General features: G+C 33.1%; 1 protein-coding gene across 1 annotated transcript in view; it reads left to right on the forward strand.

Annotated features, from left to right (window-relative positions):
- Window positions 1-20,023, forward strand: part of LOC106470079 (synaptosomal-associated protein 25-like) — a 38,476-nt gene that overhangs the window by 11,519 nt on the left and 6,934 nt on the right. Inside the window, exons 2-5 of the mRNA XM_022398619.1 lie at window positions 3,689-3,730; window positions 8,678-8,726; window positions 10,483-10,600; window positions 16,182-16,310. Coding sequence (XP_022254327.1) covers window positions 3,689-3,730; window positions 8,678-8,726; window positions 10,483-10,600; window positions 16,182-16,310 — 338 coding nt within the window. The remainder of the gene's footprint in view (window positions 1-3,688; window positions 3,731-8,677; window positions 8,727-10,482; window positions 10,601-16,181; window positions 16,311-20,023) is intronic.

Raw genomic sequence — 20,023 nt, forward strand, 5'->3', positions numbered from 1 at the left:
TCTGCCTACAAGAAAATCTGTCACCAAAGTACACCAATATATATAGTCACAAATGTAAACATAAAGTCCGACTGTATTACATTATAATTAGTGATACATATGTAGAGTTTGAACATTTTATATATAGGGCGTCAAAAACACACACACACACACACACAAACAGTTCTTTCAGGACTACATAGAATGTTACTGTACAGATAAGATTATCTAGAGTTTGTATGTTTTATGGAAAACAGGTCTATACATAGATTGAAATACACAACTATTCATGAAGTATGATCTATAATAAATCAAACTGTAAAATTTAAAAATGTTCAGTATAACGTAATCACATACTGAAGAACGTTGATATCTGTTGACCATGACCTTCAGTGGCTCAACGAAAAGTCTGAAGGCTTATAATGTTAAAATATGGGTTTCGCTGCTTATGGTGGACACAGCAAAGATAACTCATTGTGTAACTTTCCGTTTAACAACAAACAAACGATTTAAACTGTTGGGCATGACAACCTACAATACTCTCTGGTGGCTCAATCGTCAACCACGTAAGAAACATCTGCCTACACATCATCCATAACCTCATTGTCTTACACTTTGGCCATTTAGTAACACGCTCTGGTGCCATTTTATTACTTTTGTTACAGTTACTTTTATATCTACTCCAAGGATTGTCCGTATCCGGAAAAAAAATATCGTTAAGACACTCGCCCGAGGTACATGAACACGTGAGCCACGTTTGGTCCCTCTAGCATGTGAGTGAGTGTATGAACACACTTCGTAATAAGGTATCCCCTGGATCCCTAGGGTGAGGGGCAGTAACAGAAATACCTATGCCAGATTCGGGTTGAGCGACTCTGAAAGCCTACTCCTTAACCTCCATCATGACTGGGTGACTTTGTAGGGAGACTATGCCATATAAATTTCCCTTAGTCCGCTTGCCAAGTTTGGTCCTGGGTAGCTCTAAAACCGTTGAAGGAATTCGTGGACAAACACACATCACGAAGTTAATGTAAGAGCTAGCGAGAACAACAGTTTTTCACACACTTTCTTGTGTTTTGTAAATAGGCTATCTATCTATCGATCTGTTTGTCTGTGGAGCAAGAGTGCCCCAGTGGTCAGCGTACTCGTACTGTGAATTCGAGCTGTGGATGCGATAACTTTTCTCACTATTTGATCAAAGAAGAGAGTAACCCAAGAGTTGGTAGTGGTTGCTGTGTCAGTTCGAAATTACTGACGGCTATACACAGATAGTTATAAAATAAACACAGACTAACAATTTTAGAAAATCCAATATTATACTTTGGTTCGTTTTGATGTGTGTGGGGGGAGGGGAGGGTAAAGAATGATAAGTGAGCATTAAATAAAAAGCACTGTTCCTAATTATTTATTAATTTACTTTTTATTGTAAATATGTTGACATTAAATTTACGAATGCGTGATGAAATTAAGACACCATACGTGTTTAGAAATAATAATGAAAACTACATCCTACAGGCATCGCATGTGTCTGAATCTCTGTCACAATCCTGCCTTTTAAATGAAAAAAAGCTGATCTGTCTATTAAATTTACTTCCCAAGCTCTGAAGATGTAATAAATTCATATCGTCCACGTGTTCCTAGAGGGATAAAGAGACTGTCTCAACGGTTGTACGTGTACGTGTTTCATAGTTTCTTAAACATACAGATAGGGAAATGTTATAAGTATTTCGATTTTTTTTGTAAGTATTGTGGGCAACAATAACTGTATCTTCCCTATGCTAACATTATAGATACAACCACCATGCAAGTAAATTGTCTATAACAGGCTTCTTTTGTATCGTTTTACCCATTTTTGAAAGCGTTTCGTTTTTTGTTTTTTTTTTCATACACGAGTGAATGCAGAATAGTATTATATTCATGTGTTCGTATTTTACATTCGAGAGTAGAAACTATGAATATAAATACACGTAACGTTGGACAAGATGTGTGAGGTCTTTAATATACAGAAATTATTCTGGTTTTCTAAAAATATAAAAAATGATACTTTATGTTATTAAAACCTTACCAAAGATGTTGAGTAACAGCTTTAAACATTACTTTAAGTTCTTGTATTTGTGTATTGTTTTATAAATACAAGGAATTAATTCATTGGTTTCCTTTCGAATGGCGATAGTATGTAGAACCACAAACCAGAGTGTAAGTTAAATCATCCAATAATTTGTTTTTCCACATGTTATTTTCAAAGTTGACTGAAAGTAGATGCAATACTGTTAAAAAGGTGTTTTTTTTACACAAATTAGTGTTTGCGTGGAAATATATTCCACTACAACACATTAAAAACAATTCTAAGAGGTGCTATAATCATAGATACCGAAAAAAGGTGAAGAACATTAATAAGTTATTTCCTCATATCTTGCTCCAATTTCATTTGTTTCTCTTTCATCTTCATTCAGCGCACGTGAAAACATACCGGTAAACGATATTAAAATACAATGAAAGCACACTGATTTATTTTTACTTATGAAGTCTGTTTTTAGACAAAAGAAGCTTTTTCTATGAATCTTTATCTTAAAGTACGTAATGTTGAATAACATCTTAATGAAACAATAAGAATAATTAATCTTTACTGGAATTGAAAATCATGCACGTGCTTTGTAGCTTTGTTCCATGAATGTTTTTTTATAATTACATTTAAAGTTACGTTTAAAAGGCAGTGTTTGTTTGTGCGAAAACGGAAACCATTTTATAATTCTTCTGTCCAAATTTTTTTTTTTCCGAGTATAGAAACTTTTCAACTGAATTATTTTTAAAAGGTATATATTATTTTTACAATTTTAATTCACTGATGTACAAACGTTGAAATACATTATAGTCAAACGATTCTCACCACGTCGTTCCCTGTCGACACGTCTCGTCAAACACTCTCTGACGATCTTTCATCGCTATAATAACCCTGCAGCATTAATTGTAGTGTAAAGAGTTCCATCGTAAGGCTGTCATGTCTAAAACGCACCTCTCCTCTCTGTCTATTTTCTATAAAGATCCCCATTGACTGAGCAGTAAGTTCTGAGGGCTTATTATAATAAAAATTGGATTTCCACACTTGCGGTAGGCTGAACACAGATAGTCCTTTGTCTAACTTTGTGTTTTACAACAAACAAACAAGTTTTATATAAGTAATCTATTGCACGAGAACAACGATTTCCCAGCACACTTTTCAACAAGCAAATCACAAATAATTCCATGGGCGCTGCATCTGGCGACTTCAGAGGTATGTCTTCGTGTGGAAGTTCTAAGTCTCTGAACACAATGTTTTGAAAGCGTATGAATATTTTGAAAAATCATACCCGTCCCAAAAGTAATCAGTTTTCTATGGAATCGCACACTGCCTAAATAACGCAAAATAAGATACAGTTCTGATAGATGCCGTTGAATTGTGACTTTACATCGGCTGTGGTGATCTAATGAATTGCTGATTTGCATATTCAAATTTATTTTAATATGACGTACTCTAGCCTTTGTAGAAACAAAAGGGTTTTTACTGTTGTTACTTTTGAATGTATAAATGGAATTTCTAAGTAGAAAATTACCTAACTAGAAATTTTATTTGTTTTTTTTAGTCTGTTGATCTCTTGATTTTTCCACTACTTTTCGAATAAAGTAGATGCAGATTTTATGATGATAAATAAATATATATATTTTTTTTAAGTCTCTGGAAGCTACCAGGCGGATGATGGCGTTATGCGAGGAGGTAAGCGTTTTTCTTGTTCTTGTTTTTACATACTCTGTTATTTTAATTAAATGATATTTCCAAATTGATGCTACTATGTTTTATACACGACTGGCTACAGAATGAGTAGAACACTAAACTCAAATGTAAATTTTTAAAGAAGTTTCATTCCAGCCCGACGACGTGAATGCTTACCTTGTATTAGTTTCAAATATTTAAGTACGGAGATTAAATTCATGAAATCGATTAAAGAATTTCATTTTCTTTTTTTCTTCAAGAAGAAAATAATATTTGAAATAACATAAGTAACAGACTTTTGCCTCGAACCAATTTATTTACATATAGATAAAGAAAAAAACATCAATAGAAAACCAAATTCAACGATGTATCTTTTATTCAACCTATCAAAATCCAAGATCTTAAAACTGCTCTTAGCCCTCTATTTTATCTCTAACTATTTTTGAAAGACAGTTATTTATTAGAAAATATCATATCATTGCTATACGAATGCTATATTCTTTTCTTAATATGCTTTCACTAGCTGTACTAGTTGGATTGTTAATATACCTAGTTGTATTATTTTTCATTTTTTTATTATACTTTTACTTATAGTTTTATTATAGATATTGTTTTGCATTGTTGGCTTGGTATGTGGATTTAGAACTAACGTAAATCTCCAAGGCTGGACGAATCTCGTGTGATATTACTGGGTTTACGGTCGAAAAGATCGTTAAAAGTGAGGCTACCCAACTAATGAAAGAATACATTCTAATCTTTACACCCCCCAGTGGCACATTGTAAGCTTACAAATTTGCCATAGTAAAATCCTGGATTCTACTGCCGCGCCGCAGACAAAGGAGATAGTTCACTGTGGCTTTGCTTTAAAAAATCTAATATTCGTTAGTAACAACGTTAGAAAGGCATAATTAGTTAGTTCTACTCGTTATTGGGTTGATTTTTAGTTTTGATCTAAGCATGTAGTTTGCTTTGATCTGAAGTTAACCTGAAGAAATACTTACTTTATTCGACACTTCTTTAGGGCTTTCAATATATGATATATATAAATATATATACATATGTATCTATATATATATTTACATTATATTTCCAAAAGTATTGGACAGCACATTCCAAAGGTTATTGGCCTGTTCCTATTGAATTTGCATATAAATCCCGTTTCGCATTGCTGCATAGAGCTTACGAATGCCAGCAACTGCCACAGTCCTGTGCCATAAGATAAAAGCTCATTAACCTTCCAAGATAACTGGTTATGCGATTCGTTAGACTAAAAATCAAACCGTCCGCCCCAAATTAACCTCTCCTCGTCTTGTGGAATATAACTACGCGTCGTTTATTCGGACTTTAATGACAGTTTAATACTGCAGTTCATCACATTCAATGTGGGTAAAGATATCGATGTTGCTGGACTTCCCAGGTGGATTAGGTGGTGAAAAACAATGAAAACCATTATATGAAGTGATCTCACCATCTTCTGTCGCAAATACCTTTAAAGTCGTAAAAAAATAAACAAGCGATCATTATCATATACTCTATGTGGTTTATGACTGACGTATAATCGAGTAATTTACATTTTTATGTCTGGATGTCGTTGGACACTAATTGAATCAGATAGTATTTATGAATTTATTGCGTGCTAATTCTCCTAATGTGTACTTTCATGGCATGATGACACATCGCCCAGTATTAAACAAATTTCAAGAAAGTTCCATTTTCACGTTAGAATAGTTCCACATGTCTTTCATGAAGAGCAATGGTTTGGGTTTCATTAACTGTAATGTAGGTAATAAGTTTCAAGCACAGCTTACCCACTTCTTTAATTAGGCACGAATTATCCGTATCAATTGTTTGGCTTATATTCAGTTGACATTCTAAATCTTTCCAGTGTTGAAATTCTTCTGTGTAATCTTCTGATTTTCATATTGACTGCTCAGCAATTCAAATTAGGGACTGTTATGCGTGAACTCTATGGGCCTCTAATTATATAGGGCTGTTAGGATTGAAAGATTTCAAATTCTTTCCCAACAGAGAAAACAGACATCGTAAGTGTTTTTATGCAAAAAGAAAGACATTAATAGAGTGTTTTTTATAGAAGAAGAAACTCTATTATACAATGTAAGATTGTTGTTTTACACATGAAGACACACTGTAGACGTTCTTCAATACAGGAAGAAACACTGAAGGTGTATTGTTTGACACAGGAAGAAACAGTAGGTGTGTTCTTCAACACAGGGGGAAACAGTTTAAAGTTGTTTTACACAGAAAGAAACACCGAAAGTGTATTGTTTGACACAGGAAAAAGCCCTGTAAAACTGTTGTTTGACACAGAAAGAAATACTATAATGTGTTGTTTAATACAAAAAGAAACACTGCAGAAGTTTCGGGTATATTTGACGAGACATTGGTTTCCAGAACGTTATGATGCAATTAAATCTATCTTTGAGTTTTTTGTAATGATAGTTTGCATTAATTTCTAATATTTAACACAAAACACTGAAAGCCATGCAAAGAAAAATATTTCATGAATTCCCGTCTATTTCTGTTTCAAATTGCATTAGGTCAATATGATCCGAAACGTAACATGCGAGTTAACACCAGAAGAAATAGTGTAAGCTGTTGTTTAACACAGGAATAAATATGTCAGAGTGTTATTAAGACTAGAAGAATCAGGTCAGAGTGTTATTAAGACAGGAAGAAACATCGAGAGTGTTGTTTAATATAAATTTAAATAAAATTGGCTTTCATTGATTAAAACAAGCTAATTTACTGATAGAAACATTTTAAAAATTACAAAAGATGATTTGTTTCAATTGTGGAAAGTGAATCAATAAACAGTCGGTCCGCTGTATAGTATCGACTTATGAATTAGGCGCAATGCCATAATATTATTGATACACCCAAGTTAAGTTAGGTTACTATATAGTTTATTAAACAGGACTCAGAAACCCTATAAATCTTGTCTCTTCACAAGTTGTAGCGCCACAAAAGACATTCTGGGCTACAGAGTTTCGAAAATTCTCATCTATTTTGTATGCTGGTTTGGTAAAAGATCGTGTAAATTATTGACATTTCAATGTAATCAATGTTTAAAGTGGTTGATAATGAATCGTTTTTAAATAACAAAAAAAGAAAACAACAACTTTTTTGTTTTGTTGGAATAATTGTGTATCGGTAGTTCTTACCAATGATTCTGTAATGGAATATCTTGTAGTGAGTTTAGTTGGATCTTTTGGGACTTCATTATTGCCGGTTATTTAAGGAAACGCACACATGCAATATTGTAAATAAAACATAGAGCCAATGATTGTGAGGTAACTAGTGGCCACATAATCCAAAGCTTACACGTGTCACCTGTAATGCTATAGTCTATACCTATGAGGGTGTTGGACACTGTTTTGAGTCCAATATCTTGTTCATTTTAAGTTTAAAAGTTAAGATCCTGAGAGGAGTGGATGAGGTATAGTTTTATGAATATCCAGATGTAGATATACACCTTTTAAAAAGGTTCAGTCTCTTTTTCTTTTTTCACGGAGTATTGTATTTTTACAAGGGTATATTGAAAAACAGAAAAATCAATGATATTTTATATGATGCTTATTATTTTTGCCAGCAATATGTGCATAGACTGAAAAGAACAGTGGTGGGAAAAATTTGAAGAGAAACAATCTCGTTTTATGAATAAGACAGCGAGCGACCCTTGGCATTATTACTGTAGTGATTTCTTCCACCGCTGCTTCCACACATCATTATGTTATAAGAACTAAATACTTTCTTTTAAATTACGCGTTAAATATCTTTAAAATCTCGTGTTGCACAATCCATGTGGTTAATTAAATCCAGAAATGTTGTACATTACATTCGAAAGAGTTATATCTCGTTTGCATGAAACAATTACGGTATCTAATGTATGTTCGAAAGTTCGTGCTCTCAAAAACAGGACTATTGTACTCAGTCTGAACTCTATAGAATGACCAAAAGTAACAGAAGAGACAAACTATGGAGCTACTTAAAGCAACATATAGAAATGTAGTTTTTAAACTCATGCTCTCACTGTCGTGATACTGGATATCACGTTCACAATGCACTAGTGCCCATGCTCACATGTAATATATCTTACTTTAAGTTCATGATACACTAATACCCATTCTCACATGTAATATATCTTGCTTTAAGTTCACAATACATAGTACCCACAGTGAACTTAAAGTACTATGACATTATTCATGTGACAAGGGTACTGTGTCACAGTGAACTTAAAGTACTATGACATTATTCATGTGACAAGGGTACTGTGTCACAGTGAACTTAAAGTACTATGATATCATTCATGTGAGCATGACACAGTACCCTTGTCACATGAATAATGTCATAAGTTTATAATGTAAGAGTTTTGAAGCTGTCAGTCATTACATATGGTATATTTGATTGTTTAAACTTAAATTATATACTTATTTTTTTCATTTTAGTTAATTTGTTTATTTTTTTATTTTAATAGCAGTGTAGGTTTCATTCTTTAGAAATAAGATTCAAATTATTATCTTCTGAAGCATTAATTAGATGGTTCAAAATTCAATTTATGTTGTTTTAACCTAATAGTATGTTTCCTGTGATGTGCTTTATCATTTAATGAAAACCAATTTTTAATGTACACTTTTAGAGCAAAGATGCAGGCATTCGCACTTTGGTGGCGCAGGATGAGCAAGGAGGTAAAAAAGCGAGGAAACTATGAGGTTCTTGTGTTATAAAACTGGAAATACATTCTTTTTCTTCAACTCCGTTGTATCTGTCTTTCTGTTAATTGCCCGATCTAAAACAGCTTATCTCTCTCTCTTTTTTGTTTTTTGCCATGTTAACAACTTGCATTTTGAGCGTTGTCCTATAGAATTACTTTTCTTGCTCTGATACAAAAATATGGTTTTTTTCTTTCTTGTCTATCATTTCTATTGTTAGAGTAAAGAGGCAGGGATTCGAACTCTCGTGGCTTTAGATGACCAGGGAGGTAAGATAACACCCCTATATAAATGTGTATTTTTCTCTTTAAGAGTACTTATCATGTAAATTAGATGTTTGATGTAGAATAATAATTAACAATTAAAACTGGCATTATCTAATATAGAGTGAGAAAAGAAGTAATTAATGTTTAAATTTGTATCTGTATTAAGAATCTAATTAAATTTTAATACAGAGTTCCAGTTCTGTCAAAATTAAAATAACTAAGACCAATAAAGAACTTATGATGACATAATCTGTAAAACTAGTAAAAACTAATATAAAAGAAAACTTTATACGTTTGTTGTTTTTATAAATATTTTATGTCATATAATTAGAAATATGGTATAATTAATAAATACATGTGATTAGAGTTTTATCCTGTTCAATCTGATTTTAAAATTTTAAACTTCGTTTTAAACTCCACTAACTTGTCACAGAATATTAGTAAAGCACATATTTGAACATATAATTACAAATATGGTACTTTATCAAACATTACACGTGCTGTTCCTTTAAAATGTACAAATAGTTCATTCATCATTCGCTCAGCTAGTTACACATCAATTAGAAAAAAAAAGTTCCAAAATAACCTATCGCACTTGTTCCAAATATATCTGCGTTTTTCTTGTAACAAAAAAGCCTTTTTTCAGTGTTATCGTATTATGATAGAATTAGTTAGGTTTAGAAATATATCCCGCATTAAATTTAAAAAAAATGCCTAATGCTTTTTATCTCGATTTTTCGATTTAACAATACAATTAAAACTTATAGAATACTACTATTACAATAAAACGTAATGTAATAAGATAAAACGTATTGTTACCACCTGTTTCAGTAATATATTGTGAAGATAACCATTTTAGCTGGACCAAGGTTAATTATCAATTTAAATAAATGCTGAGCATGTCCGTATGGACGATTTTGAGTGCATGTTGCAAGAAGAGAAGTTAAGTATTAAGGATAAATCTGTATAATAGAATGCTCTATGTATTTTTATATGGCTAAATTGTTTAATATATTATGTATCAATTATGCTCCTTGTCGGTTGGGAAAAATATTCATTGTCCAAATTATTTTTTATGAAACTAGGTGTTAATGAAAGCTTTAAACTTTTTCTTATAATTACTTATATGGTACAAGTATTATTATATAGGGTGTGACTTGAAAGGTTGCCGGCGGAGGGATATTTTTAACAATCAGAGTGACATACGCGTATACATGTGACTTGTTTGTTACTCATTCAAGATTTAATATAAGGAATATATATATATTCCTCGAATATAAAAATTGTTTTTTATAAATAAACTGCAGATGCAATTATTTACAGTATATCATAATGCATTACCCCTATATAATATATATCAAATAATATTTTATAATTTAGTTTTTAATGTAGAACAATATTTAAAACAGAATCTAAGATGTATGTACTTCCTAAACTCCTACTGACTGACTGACTAACGTTATTCTGGACTTAAATTTCAAAGAAACAGTACAAAAGTAACAAAAGAAGGCCCCCCAAACCATAGTTTACGTAAATAAGTGAATTGAGTAGAACCTAGCTATGGTTGTAAAAGGCTTGGATTTGTAAAAAACTAGAATAGATATAGATTACATATCGAAATAATTATTTTCTTCATCATCAGTGTTTAAAGTATTTTTTGTGATAGGTGTCGCATATCAATACCGATGTATAAAAACAAAGTTTTAAAGTGTTTAATTGACACGTGAATTTTTAAATACCTTGTCACCTTACTATCTAGAACAACTGGATCGTATCGAAGAAGACATGGACAAGATCAATGCAGACATGAAAGAAGCTGAAAAAAATTTGACAGGAATGGAGAAGTGTTGTGGTATCTGTGTATGTCCCTGCAACAAGTAAGTTTATAATTTCCCTGCAACGAGTAAGTGTTTAACGTCCGGTAACAATATTCGTGGAACAAGCGATTATACATTGTTCCTGCAACAAATACGTTTCACATTGTTATGGAACAAGTAAGTATACATTGTCCCTGCAACGAAAGTAAATACACAATGATACACAAAATTCGTAAAATAATTTATCATAAAGTATGTTTATAAAAACGATCTGCCTTGTTAAACATAATTATATATATATATATATATATACAAAAACAACGAGATATAGAGAAACTCAATTAAGCTTGGCTGTGTGACAACAAGGATCTTTTTTTTCGTCAACTAACAACAGTCTGTTTTAACCTGTAGAGTTTTTGTAGGTTTGTTCAAGATCTCTGTCTTTTCCGTTTGGTAATATGATTCAGTTTTGGTAGGGTTGTTCATGGTCTCTGTCTATTCAGTTTGGTAGCGTGATTCTAATTTTGAATTATCAAACGATTTGGGTGTTATATTTCTGAACTACAATAAAACTAGACTTGTTTTAGTCATGTAATAATTGTTTGATTGTGTTAGTACAAAGCTACACATAGGCTCTATTACTCTACATAGCTACATTAGCACATAGGCTATCTATGCTCTATTACTTCAAAAGAAATTCGTACAGCTTTGATGAAACTTTGTAGAATGGAAAGCAACTTCCTGTTGTAGAGACACAAGTGTAGAGAACGACGTTTCGAAAGTCTTCCGTCTTGTGTCTCTATAAAAGGCAGTACTTCCATTCTACAAAGTTTCATAATGAATACTCTGCCTAAACAATCTATCGTACAGTTTTATTGATGAGATCTATAATATTTAATAGCATAGGATTCTACACTTCACATATTATTTGCCTTGTGTTCTTCTAGAAAATGTTTTGCCTTAAGAGTTTTCACACAAAGCTGCACAAGGACTATTTGCGCATAGTCGTCTCTAGTTTTGAACTGGTAAAACAGAGAGAAGGCAGCAAATCAGCCGCACCACCGCCAACTTTTGAACTACTATCATCGAACAAAATAATGTCGTAATAGCATCAAGCATTGTCATATTGCCAGACAGTTAGGTATAAGCTAGGACACTGTCTCTAATATTATGAAAAGAAAGAGTGTAATCGGAAGATATGTCTCAAGAAGCAAACCATGTCGCCTGCGGAAGAATACAGCTTGAAATGACCGCCAAGCTGTTCCGGTTGTGCAGAAATAGCCAAGAGAAATATATCCTACGAGCTGAAATAGCGGGAAATCACAAACGTGCCCGTAACAAGAGCTCTGGTCAATCACCAATTGTTAAAGGTTGTTTATCGTGCAAGACGCCCATTAATAAAGCCCAAACTGATCCAAGGTCATCGCCAATTTCGTTTTCAGTGGGCAAAAGAACACCTAAGATGGTAGCCTGGAAACCGGAAACACGTGGCATTTAGTGATGAAGTTAAATTTGAAGCCTTACACCATGATGGGTATGTCAGAGTGTGAAGGCAAATCCATGAAGCCTAGAACGATGACTGCATCCAGCAAAAAGTGTAATCAGGAGATAATGGTTTGACAGTCTGTGGTGCCTTCCACTCTTGATGGAAAGCTGGATAAAAACCAGCACAGGCTCATATTAGAGGAAATCCTGACTCAGTTGGCTAGAAGAGCCCTTCTGGAAAATTTTGTTTGCCAAGATGACAACGTCAGACCACACAAAGCCCAAATGATCCACAGTTTTCTCTAAGAGTAGGAGGTGGAGCACATGGAGATATGAACCCAATAGAGAACCTTTGGGTAGAACTCACCCATTTCATTACTTCGTTAACCTAACAACGTATATGATCTTCACCAGGCTATTCTTGCTACATGGCGAGATATTCCAGCCTATATCCTGGTGTAGAGCATGCCACATCATGTAGGAGCTGTCTCTGAAGGCATACGAAGTACTGACCATTACTTCTACTGATTTGTGTTTGCAAGGATTAACCAAACATTAGTTTTATGTATATTATCTGGGTAATCACATAACTTTACCACAAAGCTTGATGAATCTTAATAATTCTGTTTTCCAATCTTAAACGTGAGAAATATTACACTTTGTGGTTTGAAAAAGTATTCCATATTAAATGTCAACCGTATATGTCTAAGTCTTAGGGGCTCTAATCTGACCGCTAAATTTATGTATTGCATAAGGTGCTGCTCGAGTTGAAAATATCAAAAGTACCAAAAAACCTTGTCGTTGTATTAAAACACTGTAAGTATATTTCCAGAAAGCAGTATTGCCAAACCTTGTGAGTTTAGTTTCTAATTATGATATATGTTTATCTCATACAGTGCTTTTTCTTGGAAATGCGTCACATAGCAGATTTATTGTTATTATAGACCGATTTGATCAGTGATAAAGCAACACTTGCTCAGACTGTCACACAAATGCAACAGATTTTCGGAGATAAAACCGCTTTTTAAATATAATTGGTGTTCAAGCAGTACGCATCAGTATGTTTAATCCCGGCAAATGATTTTAGAGGCAATGAGTAGTGGTATGTTATAAATGTTAAATATCGCATTGTAGTATCGTTTTTACAATACTATATGCTATGAAATTATAAAACAGCTGTAAAAGTCATGGAGGTTAACGTGCATGTACATAGTCACGGTCTTACTCTGCTTGTATATGGAGTACTGGTATAATAATTTACCTGAAGTTCACCCCTGTATATTTTATATTTATTGGTAGTAGCAATAAAACAGAAGAATTATTGTCGATGAGATATCGAACATGATAAGGATTAATGTCTCGCTTATAAATGATATAAGTATCAGGTTCACGAAAACCTTATGTTGTACCTCAGCCGACTTGATGGCCTCATCGGTAATGACGTATGTGCAACAGGCTGAGTGGTGACGTTCTATATTTTACTTACTAGAAATCCACATTTGGCTTATTTCGGATAATAGTGTAAATATACTCAAGTACTATCTGTATTAGCCATCTATAATTTTGAGTTGATAGACTAGAGAGTAGACAGCTAGTCAACAGCACCTAGCGCCAACTTTTGAGCTACTCTAATTCAATAGTAAGTTTTGACCGTCATCTTATAATGCCCCAAGTGCGGAGTGCAACTTTGCGACAATAGAGTGAGAATCTTGGACCTCCGGATTTACACTCCACTAACCTATAGTTCACGCTTAACCCTAGTAAAAAATACGTGGTTAAAGAGAATCGAGCTTATGCTCATTGAGATGTGATATTATCACCCTGTCGCTAGGGGTCTTCCAATGGTAAGGAGTCAAAGAGCATGTCATCACGTTTGTAGATGTGCATTCAAAATTTTAATGATCTACTATTTTATGAATGTATGCCGATACGTTTGGTATCACATTGTAGATTATAATTCTAATTTTAGTATTATACATTAATTAATTTTAAATTTACATGTAAATATTAAAATTCCTAAGTATATTCCTGTATTCAACATGGCATGTTGAATACAGCTTTGGTTCAAATTATTTGTGATGTTCAAGTACAAAGTCTATAGATTTGTACGAATTAGGAACTCAAATTACCGATATTGAAAAGCTGGAATATAAAATAAGAACATCCTATCTTTTCTATTTACTGAATCAAACACAGTGATCTCGCTCACCTCTTTCCATTTTTGGAAATACTTGCTTACGTATACCTACTTCTTTCTATGGTGTGAGAATAACCAATCGAAATCTCAGAATGTCCCCCTGGTAATTTTCTCTTGAATCGCTGAAGGAAGTGGTAAGTGAAAATGTTTTCTGAAAAACAATATTTGTTTTTACTCAAATACGGTTTAGTTACAGTGGAATTTTGCAACATTGATAGAGTAGTTTATAATATTTGGCTGCTTCAAAATGCCTATATATAACCAAAACAAAAATTTTTTGTTTTACACGTTCCACGTACGAAATTTGACAAGGCTTAGCAAATTACAGCAAGCATGGCAAACGAGTACAAAATTTGTACGTAGAAAAATCGTTGTTTTCTATATTTTTTTATTCACTGTTCTATGCTTTAAAAAATAACTAAATTTTATAACTTATTTGTAAATAGTAATAATATATATGCATATTTAATGTATTACAACCGAAATATGAGTAGTGACTGTATTTTACAAAGTACTGGTTCACTAGAACAAACCGAAGACAGGTCGTTTTGTAAAAGCCAGTTTTAGACTATTGGATACGGTACATTACTACACATGTGCCGCGTCATTGCAATTTCTGTAATGTTAGTTAGACACGGTTGGTAAAAGTAACAATTAAATGAAAATAAACAACACACACACACGTATATATATATATATATATATATATATAGAGAGAGAGATGTATAATTGTATAAGATTTAAGCTATTTAGACAAAACATTTGTGGTTTCTTATTATAATTTGTAGTCATTCTAGAATGAAAAAAGCATAATTTATATCGATTTTTTTGTTGCTGATTACGAAGTCGGTCAAATCGACCAAACCCATACAGAGATACAATAGTGAAAATAACAGATAAAATATAAAGTTATTTCTAAAACAACGTTTAAGAATTAATTGGAGACTATTAGGAGGTTATAAATATTTCGCATGTGCAATTTGACAACTTTCTGATGGATAATAGTATTTTTAATCTTAAAATCAAAATTACTTTGTATGTCGGATAGTCAACATTCAAAAAGAAAAATGCATGACCAAATTATTACTTAAAAAATCTTAAAATTTAATAAATAAATCTGACATTTTATTTACCAAACCTTGTAATGATTACTGATAACCTGCAAAATGTCGTGAAAATATGCAACCTATTTTAAAAGTTATAGTAATAAACTATAACAAGCACATAATGGTTACGAGGTCAGTCCCAGGGACCGAGACCGTAGTGAGAGAGTTTTAAATGTTGTTTTATAGTATACATTTTATTTGTCTATTAATTTTACAGTAACCGTAAAGTAACTATATGATTTTAACTTTCTAACCTAATTTGTTTGGCGGTAATCAACGTTTCGGGATATTTGATATAAAACTAGAAAGTCTCATAAGTAATTCTATAATAGTATTAAGAAATGCTAAGCCAAATAAGTGATTAATACACAAATAGCTGAAGTGTGTAGATTCTTCCGATAAATGTGTTGCGGTTTAAGTGTTTACTAATCAAACTATACGTGATTTTTATTCTGTTGGTCTTACTCAATAGCGAATACATCAGATTGGGATAATTTTGTATTATTCTTATTAATATAATTTGAAGAGAGTTAATAAAATGTTATTTATTATCTAAATTTTCGGAAATTGTTCTGCTTAGGCCACAAAATATAAATCTAGAAAGTATGTACGTTTAATCGAAAACGTCTTAGTTGAATTAAAACACAAATATATTTTCATTAGAAAATAAATAAATAACAGAGTTGTTTCTATTCAGATTACCTGATTTATTCCTAAACATTCACTTACAAAAAGAGATGAAAACTCGATGTTATGCGTTTACAATGGTTCAGAAGATTTCTTCTTCAAAGAGTAAAAGATGAATTATTTTTCTTTGTATTTTCTCGAGAAAGTTAACTGCTATATTCTACAGGTCCAAAGAGTTCAAGGAAGACCCAAGCACGTGGAAAGGTAATGAAGATGGGAAAATAGTGGGAAACCAGCCAGCAAGAGTTATGGACGACAGGAATGGGGCTGGACCAATGGGAGGCTACATTGCGAAGTACGTCTTCGATTTGGTACTTGTTTATTTAAAGTGTTCCTATCTGTGGTAATTCATTGTTGTGAATTATTTCTATCATAGATAGCTACCCCATTTGATGCAGATATTTTTAATTAACTTAGTTTTAAGAAATTCTATACGCAAATAAGTCATTTGAAAACGAAGATTGATTATTATATCGGCTTAGATCATCATACAGTAATTAAAACACATCTAAAATTCATCAACAAAGTAACCGAACTTTAACAAGAATAACATGTTTCTCAGCTGTTTTTATTTTAATACTATGATACTTAATAACTTGTGTTTAACTTCGTAGTTCCCTTTTTTAAAGTGAAAACAGTCTTTTGTCTTACGGTGGTCAAAGTCAGGTTCTTACTCCAGATGTCGTTGTAAAAGGTTGTTTGGTTTGGTTTGAATTTCGCGCAAAGCTACAAAAGGGCTATCCGCGCTAGTCGTCCCTAATTTAGCTGTGATAGACTAGAAGGAAGGCAGCTAGTCAACACCACCCACCGTCAATTTTTTGGCTACTCTTTTACTACGAATAGTAGAATTAACCGTCCCGTTATAATGCCCCTCGGCTGAAAGGACGAGAATGTTCGATGAAGAAAATTTGAATCCGCGACTCACAGATTGCGAGTTGAGCGCTCTAACCACAAGGCCATGTCAGGCCATGTTTTACTGGAATGCAAAGACATTTGTTACAATGTTCTCGTTTGATAATCTATTGAAAATGTTTAGCGGTGGTGGATAATTTTGTCAAGTGACGTCTTAGATAAAAGTGTTAGTAACTGTTTTATTTATCTATCTGTTATAACCATGTAAGTATCTGACCTAATAATACGACCCAGCACTATCGAAAATGTGTGAGGAAAATTCAGGGATCTTATGAATATTATTTTTCGAGTTTCTTTTGTTTACAAACGTTTGGTTTCATTTTCATTGTGAGAACTATCAAATGAGGGTTAAAAGGTTTTGGCACGCTTTTAACTTCTTAATCCCTCGTCGATTGTGGTTAGTTTCATAGCAATGATTACGCAATTTTGCTCAACACTGCAATTTTCATTTTAGCAAGGACGGCATGTTCAGTTTTAGACCAAATATCTTGATACACTTTTTACATAATTTCTACCGTACCATACGTCGATGTCGGCTTCCAAGAGTAATGATGCATAGTCCATGGAAACTGCATAGAGAGACATAACTATACGTACTAGAATAGTACAGCTGTGATTCCAGTTTCATCCGCAATTTTTCGCATGAAAGTAGTCGTTCATTATAAGTTCTGCCTTGCAGCTTGTCAATTTAAAATTCTGGTATTGGTAATAGTACCAAGAGATATTGACAGCTTCGTCATAATGGTTCCTTGAGTCGGAAGGTTCTCTTTCGCAACAACAGTCTTCATTATGTGGAGACTGTCCCAAAATTTCTGCTGTGTTAGTTTTTTTTTTTTGCTTTTATGGAGAATATAGAATACTTCCTTCTCTAAATGGTTGTATTTTTTTTTTTGGCCTTAGACCATTTAACAATCTTTTCAACCAATGCCTTTCCTCTGAAAGGACCGTAACAAATACCTCTAGCAAAATTTACTGAGGCAGCAATGAACGTCAAACATACATAGACGTGAAACATGTCTAACGTGGTGTCACGGCTTCCATCAGAGACGACATGACAGTGTATTAACAAATGCATATTGTTCTTATACAGTGTGATTATCCCTTAGTATTTACGAGAGACAGTTTTTTATTACTGTAATGACAAATCGAGGTGAAATACATCCAAATTTTGAATCTCACAATGCAAATTAAGTTTGGGAAAAGATCGATACTAATTGCCCGCATTGTAAAAATTCTTATTTAAAGACGTGTTCCAGTTTGTTTTTCATTCCTATATTGTTATTGTTTGTCGGTTTTCATCAACTTTATTCCATACGTTTGGAACAATGAACAAAAATCTAATGACAAAGGATATATTTCTAACAATTGATAGTGAGAAAAACCCATGAAGAATTAAGAAACAAAGTTAGACTTCGAAGGCAACATTCTATTATGTTCTACCTACATCGTGTCTTTAGAAGACAAGTTGGTTAAATAAATAAACGAGAAATCGTTAACTTCACCTTATCAACAGAGAACAGACGAACTTTCATGGTAGCAAGTGTAATATAAATGTTTCTGAACCTGCAAACTGTGTCAGTAGATAGCATGAAACCCCTTTGTTTTCATAGAGAATGAATTGATTAGAGCAGTTGATCTCAAACCTCTTTTGCGTTTGTTTCTATTAGTTGCACACATGATTACAATTTGGTTCGTGTTAGTTTCCATTTTGAGTTCATACGTAAACATTTCTCGTCAAAACTGCGTTTATGGTACCTGAACTTTTTTTTATGTATAAATAAAGCACTTTCATTATGTAAATTCATTTTCTGCTGTTGCATTTATTAACTACTAGTTTTTCTCTAAAGCTTCGTGTCTCAATAAGAGCGCTGATAGAGACGGTAGCATGCTACGTTGATTACTGCCAAACTATCACGCACTTTATTACATGTAGTTGCGTAATGAAATAGTACCCTAAACTTCTTGTGCTCTTTGTTGGTTGAGTAAAATGTTTCGTTTGACTGTAGCGTATGTGAGTAGTGACTGGTCACAACTGTACAGTTTTACGTGCCTTATATTAAAAATATACCTTATTTTGTTGTTAAGATCACAGGTCCTAACATTAAAAGAGAGAAAAGGAACTTCGTGTTTGTTATCGTTGCAGTAAGATATTTTAGTATTATACTAGATGAAGAGAAAAACTTGTTTTGTTGTTATACGAGAGAGACAGAGAAAGCACTAAGCTTGTGTTATTCTTTCAGTAAAAAAAAGAGAGAATAGTGTTATTCGAGAGATAGAAAACACTCATTTTTTGTAATGTTACAGTAAGATATCCCGATATTATAAAAAAGAAGGAACTGTTATTGTTATGGTAAGATGTCATGATGTTAAACAAGAAAGGATACTAACTTGTGTTATTATTACGATACAATATTCTGATACTACATTAAAAAGGAATATAGCTTCTTGTTATTGTCATCGTTAGACGTAGTTAAGCTTATGTTGTTGTTGTTAAAGTAATACGTAATATATAATAGAGAAAGCTGAGCAGGAGTTATTATTACTAACATAAAACAATCACGCTTCGCTGCGGGTTTCGAAGTCCCCTCATAATTCATAAAGGGCTACGTGTACCGATCGAATTCTTCCATTATATCCAGTTACTTCTATAGCCATCCCCCAAAGAGTGTCCGTACCCGAAAAAAAACCCGTTACGACACATACCCGTGTTACCTAAGCAAGTGTGCCACATTTATTAGGGATATGAACACAGTTTCAAACATAGCACCCTCGGGATCACATAGGGGAGTTGGGAACACAAAATCTGACGCTAGATTTGAGTTCAGCGACCCTGAAAACCTGTTTCCTAACTCTATTATGCCTGGGTGATCTTTTGGCCGCATGCTAACCCGACTTGGTACCACCTTGGTAAGGGGGTTACACCATATAGATAGGAAAATCCCCGGATAATCACGAGTCCGCCTGCCAAGTTTGATCCTGCTAGATCCAAAACTTCGGGGCGAGTTCTTAAACAAACAACCAAATTACACACAATGTGCTTGGGACTGTAAACTGATACATTATATAATATTAGGTCGTCAAGAAATTAATTAATTT

The sequence above is a fragment of the Limulus polyphemus genome, unplaced genomic scaffold, assembly GCF_000517525.1.
Source record: "Limulus polyphemus unplaced genomic scaffold, Limulus_polyphemus-2.1.2 Scaffold3809, whole genome shotgun sequence".
Classification (NCBI taxonomy): domain Eukaryota; kingdom Metazoa; phylum Arthropoda; class Merostomata; order Xiphosura; family Limulidae; genus Limulus; species Limulus polyphemus.